The sequence below is a fragment of the Nannospalax galili genome, unplaced genomic scaffold, assembly GCF_000622305.1.
Source record: "Nannospalax galili isolate Female #2095 unplaced genomic scaffold, S.galili_v1.0 scaffold546, whole genome shotgun sequence".
Lineage (NCBI taxonomy): Eukaryota > Metazoa > Chordata > Mammalia > Rodentia > Spalacidae > Nannospalax > Nannospalax galili.
Genome location: NW_008355158.1, coordinates 990,983 through 997,668, shown reverse-complemented (window position 1 = coordinate 997,668; position 6,686 = coordinate 990,983). Strand labels below are relative to the sequence as shown.

Genomic DNA, 6,686 nt, shown 5'->3' with positions numbered 1-6,686 from the left:
CTATTAGTACTTACACACACACACACACACACACACACACACACACACAATAGTGTACAGAAATTCTAGCGCATTTCAAAGGATGAACCGATGTAGAGTGCGTTTCAAATCTTATACTTAGGCAGCTATGAAGTATAAAGTTTTTCATTCAACACATCAGATAAGTGGACGAAAAGACCTACCAAACTAGGCTCAGCGAGTGCATAACACTTTCTCCTCTAGCTTACACTATCCTCACACTTAAGAATAAAGGATCAGGTTTAATTAGGATCACTGGTTTGTCCGGCGCCCGGAAGACGAAAAGGAGTTCCAATAAATTCTGCCGGAACCCCAAGCAAGAAGGATGTGCCAGCTGGCGCAACATGGGCACTTCAGCTCCTCCTCCGCGTTCCCAGGAGACTGGCAGGCCGAAGAGCTAGCTGAGGAGCCTGCGTGCAGGTACCTGGACCGCGGAGGGGGCGGACCGCAGACGCAGACCGCGCGTGGGGCGGGGCGAGGCGCGTCCGGGTCGCGGGAGGGCGGTCACGGTCATGGGCGGCGGGCCGGCCCCGCCCCGAAACGCCCCGTCCCGGCGCCTCCCCAGGGCCCCGAGGGTCCCGCCCGCGCGCTTCTCCTCGCCTGCGGGCTGTTCCGCTCTCAACCATGGCTCAGTACTTCTCCCTGGCCACCTGTGACGTGGTGGGCTTCGACCTGGACCACACGCTGTGCCGCTACAACCTGCCCGAGAGCGCCCGGGTGAGTGGCGGCGAGGTGGGCGGCACAGGCTGCCCCGGACGCGCGGCGCATCCTCCGTGTAGGCTGCGCTGAGTCTCCGGCACCACCGGATCCGCCCCGCCGGGAGCAGGGCGGAAGTGTGCCTGCTTTGCCTGCGAGGCTGGCGGAGAGAGAGGGAGGGGGCGGCCGAGGGGCCCCAGGATGGGGTGGGGGGGAATCCTGTGGGCGAATGGGTTTTAGGGCAGGTGGCATTGCGGGTCTTTGCGGATCCCGGCTTCCGGCGTTTTCTTTGCAAGTTCTCTGGGCACCCCCTGGGTGTCCAGGCAGCCACTTGCTTTGGAACTTGGATGAAATGTGTCTGCATCTTTCCTTTTGCACGCCCAAGGGATAACCTGCCAGAGTTTAAGTGCCGCAGTCTGTGAGAAAATTGTGTCACTGTATCGAAATGAACGCTGGCTGGAAAAAGTCATTAACATCTTAGCCCTGTTTTTGCCTTCACTAGAAGAAGAAAATAAGTATTTGTTCCACATTGCTTGGTCTGTGCACTTTAAATAAAGTATTCTCAGCAACCTGCAGAATCTGGGTCTTCACCGCCCTAAGGGTGAGGGGAGTGGAGTGTTGTTTGTAGATTGTACCTTTATATTAATTGTCCTGACTTCTCTGTTCCTTTGGTTTCACAGGAAACTGAAGAATTACCACTATTACAGTGGACTCCTCAGCGAATGTGTCTCCAGTTTAGGACACTAGCTCTATGACACTGGGCAAATTACTTAACTCGAGTTCTTTCTCAGTTTCCCTTGGAGGATTAAGTGAGCAGTGGATGTGCAATGCTTAGAGCTGCCCCTAGTTAAAAACAATTGTTTTTATGGGTTGTACCCAGACCATTTGGAAATCTCACCATTTTGGGGTAGTACTGCAGAACACTGGTGCAGACATCAGCCAAGGCTGTTCAGTGTAGTCCTATCAATGCCTCAGTCAGGGTAGGTACTAGATTAAACATGAGTGGTTCCTGAATTGCTCGGGTGTGTTCTGTGTACAGATCCTTTTGCCACCCCTGTCCTTTTCTGTTTATTACCTAGGTCTGATTTCCTTAGTCATACCTAGAGTCCCAAGACTTTTCTTTACACCTAGTTCTCTTAGATTGTTGAGTGTTATTTTCCTTCCTTTATGCCTTTCAGATCCCTGGCTGGTTAATAGTTTTTTATGAATTTCATCTATTTTTACCATTTACAGGGAATGTTGTTTAATCACTGTCATATTATGAACTAGTTTTGTGCGTGTGTGAGCATACATTTTCAGAATAGAAGATCCTCAAACACAAGCCTTGAATCTAAGTGACGGTTAAAGGTTGCAAACAGTACCGTGGTGTGTTTCAGATTATGTTCTGTGTAGAAATCCTAAGCCTTACAGCGTGTTGAGCATCAGAATAGAAGCAGAGATCCAGAGATCAACCATACACAGGTGGCAGCCTCTGTGGGCAGCAGCCTGATAGCAGAAAGATGGTGTAAAGTTCCTTTCTGGTCCTGTGGTAGAGGGCAATACTTCCTGAGTGTTGCTACATGCTGCTGCCTGTACCTGCCAGCCTCCTCCCTTCTGCACAGTGTTTCTTCACCCTGCTGGGTCTCATCTTGAATAGTGTCATCTTAGGAAACCATCCCCAGGTCCTCTTCTCTCACCCCAAAGTTTACAAACACTTGCCACATCTCCACCTCCAATTTTTCTTAAACTTAATTTGTCCCAACACTCACCACAACGTTTTAACATTTCGTATTTACTTCTTGGAAGCCTCCCCTTAGATTTCCCTAGCACCAGCCTGTTTGACAGTGTATTCTCTGTCCTAAACATTAGTGCTGAGCACACTGGGCTCAGTAAATTATGGCTGGATAAATAAAAGGACTTTAGTAACTGATTATGACACTGCCACTATCTTTTTATGTATATGTGTGCATGAATGTGTAGGTGTGCTTCACCCACATGTGTGCATGTGGAGGCCAGAGATCGACATCAAGTGTATTCCTCTGTTGCTCTCTGCCTTGTTTTTGAAACAGTCTGTCACTGAACCAGGAGCTCCCCCATTTCAGCTAGACTGGACCCTGAGATCTGCCTGTCCTGCCCCCTAGCTTCAGTCCTTGGATTATGGACACAGGCCACTGCACCCAACAGAGCCACTGTTCTAATAGGTGTTCTGTATATATGAACCAATCGAATTTGTATTAGTTAACTTTTCTCATTGCTGTGACCAAATACCTGATAAGTAGCAACTCAAGGAAGGAAGAATTTTGTTTCATGGTTTGTGGGGTTTCAGTCAGGGAAAGCACAGCAGCAGGACCAAGAGGCAGCTGGTCACATTGCATATACAGCCAGGAAGCAGAGAGAGAGAGGGGGACGGAGAGAGAGAGAGGAATGTTGGTGTCTCACTGGCTGTGTGTGTGTGTGTGTGTACATATACACATGGGGCATTTCAAGAACAACTTTTTAGGAGTTGTCTCTGTCCTTCCTCCATGTGGGATCTAGGGATCAAACTCAGATTCTCAGACTTGGCAGCAAGCACCTCTACCTATTGAGCCAATTCACTGACCCCTGCACTTTATTTTTTGAAGCAGAGTCTCTTCACTGACCCCGAAGCTCACCATTTCATCTTGTTTGGGTAGCCAGAGAACTTCGGGGAGTCTCCTGTCTTTGCCGACTTGTGCTGGGGTTACAGGTGCTTACGCCCACACCTGAAAGTGCTGAGAATCTGAACTCAGGCCCTCACAGTTGTATGGCAAGCACTTTACCCACTGAGCCATCTGCCCCCTCCCCCCCGCCACTGCCTTTTTTATTTCATTTTTATTCAGTCTGGGACCCCTGCCCCTGGAGTGGTACCACACTTGCCTTCTCAGTTAAACTTCTCTGGAAACAGCCTCAAAAGACATGCGTAAAGGTGTAGAGGTGTGCCTCCAAGGTGTTTCCAAATCCAATCAAGTTGACAAGATTAGCTATGATGAAATTTTTGTAGCCTCCCTGGAGGAAATCTGTTCATCACTGCAGAGAGATGATAACCACAAGGCACAGAAAGGTTAAGTTCTTCCCAGTTTGCCTAGGTCACCCGGCAAGGTAGAGTGGTTTGAATTCCTGTTTGTTACCTCCTCTGCCTCCTCTGTGTTTTCTCTGTATAGGACTATAAAGTGCAGAGGATAGCCCCAGGGCAGGATTTCTGCTGTGGAGTTGGAATTGGCACAGCAGAGTCAGGGATCTAGTAAGAATAGCAACCTGAACTACCAGATGCTATTCAGAAGGTGGTGAACTGCAGAAGGTTCTGGAGAAGTCAGTGGGGAATCTGCTAAATGGGAGAGCTGTGTGAGGCTCTCCCTTTTGTGTTTTGGACTTTCAACAACTGCATTATGATATACAAATGTGGACCTGTATGTGTCCCTTCCCCCAGGGCCTCAGGAGCAACATCCCAGAGGACATGACAGATGACACTCCTGTTCCTCTCAGGCTGCAGACTGAGAGGTCAGATAACAAGCAGCTTACCTAAATATGTGGTTGGGAGAGGCGTGTCTGGCACTGGAGAGTGTGCACCCCATCTGAAGGAACAGCTGCCTTAAGTCTTGCCAACATGAGCATGAGCTGCTCTGTCTTGCCAGGTCTTCTGATTGACTTATGGAAAATTGGAAATCTGAACTAATTTGAGATATCTTTCCATTTTTGAGCATTGCCTCATTTTCCAGCAGCAGTATTATAGTGTTGCTAGATTTAGCAAATTAAAATACAGGGCACCAAGCTCAATTTGAATTTCAAATTACAGAAGTATTCTTAGTTTCTGTGCAGGCCCCAACTATTATATGGAATATGCTTATCAGAAGCAAACTGTTTGCTAATTAATCTGGAATTTGAATTTACCTAGTTGTTCTTTATTTGACAAACTAGTGGGAACCAAACAAAATTTGTGGGCTGCATGTGGCCTTCACTGAAAGGCATCTGCCCCCTATTTCACACTAATTTTCAAAGGTGCAAACCCCACTGGTTCAAGACTACAAACTGCTGGGACCCAGGGCAAGCCTAGTGGGTGCACCATAGCTGGATTACTGGCTGGTGGAAGGGAAGCCTCTTCAATGTTCAAGAAGCATGTAAGCCCTTAACTTCTTAGTAACTTGAAACAGGCCGTGGTGGGAATATTTATACCATAGAAATGGCTGGTATAAAAGTTAGAGTGGTGCTTTGGTTTGTGACTAGCACAGGACTGATGATAGCAAGTGCTTCAATAGATTTGTTCACCTACCAGGCACTTCTGAGTGCTTTATATCTGTTAGCCGTATGACATTAGGCCTTGCAGGCAGGATCATGACAGATCCTTATTGTCAACAATATTTTGTACTTGGTGTGATTTAATACATTTTAAAAATTATTTTTCAAATGTATGTCAGTGGTCCCTGGCCTTCAAAAATCTTATAGAAGCCTCACCAGGGTACCTCCCATCTCTGTAGGTTAGAATCTGTTTTAAGAAGCAGCACTCATTCTGAATCATCTCTTTGATTGAGAACTATTGCTATATAGTGTTGCTATAACATGGGACTATTAACAGTTGACCTGGAGAAGGGACACGATACATTGAATGGAAGCTATACTTGGTGTTTCTTAATTTGCTTTTGGACAGAGAGCAGTGCTATCTGACAGGAGCTTTTGCTTTCTCCATACTCATTTCCTGACACTCAGACCCCACCACCCCAGCTCTGACAGTCCCCTCAGTGTCTGTCCCTTACTGGTTCTCCATGTCCCAAATTCACCCAGCTCTGCCATATCTTCCAGATATTTCTGTAAGATGCCTTCCACTTACTCTTTTGTATTATGCTAGCTGTTCCCTTGTGATATACCACTCTGTCACAGTCTGTCCTGGGTTGATGTCAGAGTGCTGCTCAGTGTATCCTGGACATGGCTGTCAGATTCCAGACCACTGTTCTGCATCACATTCAAATGCATCTGAGGCTGGGTTAAAAATAGTCTTCTAAAGTTGTCCTTATGTGGATTGTTGTTTACCTGTAGTTTGTTTGAATGAGGAGGTCCTCCATGGACTCCAGATATTTGAACACTTGGCCTCAGTTGGTGGCACTGCTTGCAGAGGTTTAGGAGGCTCAGCCTTGCTGGAGAAAGCTTGTCACTGGGGCTAGGCTTTGAGAGTTCTTAGCTTTGCCGCCCCCCATATCCATTTTCTCTCTCTCCCTCCTTCCCTCCCTCCTTCCCTCCCCCATCCTTCCCTCCCTTCCCCCTCCCCCCTCCTTTCTGGGAGTGATTGAAGATGTGAGTGCTCAGATTTCTATTCTGGCTGCCTCCTGCTGTGCCTCCCATCCATGATGATTTTTAGCCCTCTGGAACCATAAGCTCAAATAAAAATCTTCCTTCTATAGGTAGTCTTGGTCATGGTGTTTTATCACTTCTTTGTGTGTGTGTGTGTGTGTGTGTGTGTCTGTGTGTCTGTGTGTATGTATACATGCATGTGCGGGTGGAGGCTAGAGATTGACATCAAGTCATCAGCTGCCTTCCTCCTCAGTCTCACCATCTTTTTTTTTGGCGGGGGGGAGCGTGATCTGTCACTGAACTTGGTTCACAGATTCAACTATGCTAGCTGACCAGCAAGCTCCAGAGATCCCCATCTCTGCCCCTGTAGCACTGGGGTTACAGATTTTTGCATGCCCAAATTTTTACATGGATGCTGGGAATCTGAACTTGAGTCCTCATGCTTGTGCAACACACACTTTCCTAGTAAGCCATCTCCCCAACCTCAGGCCACTTCTTGAAGAAACAGCCACAGATGCTTCAATCAAAAATCTGTGGTTTACTGTTGTTGAAAAATCAGGTCTGACAACAGTCAGAACTTTCAGTTATCCTGTCCTTGCTTCCAAAGGCTTCCCTTGTTGTTTCTGTTTTTCTTTGGGTTGAGAAACAAGAGACTCCTTGTGTCTGATAGAAGCCTTGGGTTTCCTCCTTTAAAT

The 6,686-nt window shown here is 47.4% G+C and overlaps 1 protein-coding gene across 2 annotated transcripts in view; it reads left to right on the top strand.

Moving 5' to 3' along the window:
• The first annotated feature begins 546 nt into the window (after positions 1-546).
• The window catches only part of Nt5dc1 (5'-nucleotidase domain containing 1), a 137,356-nt gene continuing 131,216 nt past the window's right edge, over positions 547-6,686 (top strand). For both annotated transcript variants that reach the window (XM_017802948.2, XM_008852195.3), the window contains exon 1: positions 547-735. In XM_017802948.2, coding sequence (XP_017658437.1) covers positions 643-735 — 93 coding nt within the window. In that variant the 5' untranslated portion in view covers positions 547-642. The remainder of the gene's footprint in view (positions 736-6,686) is intronic.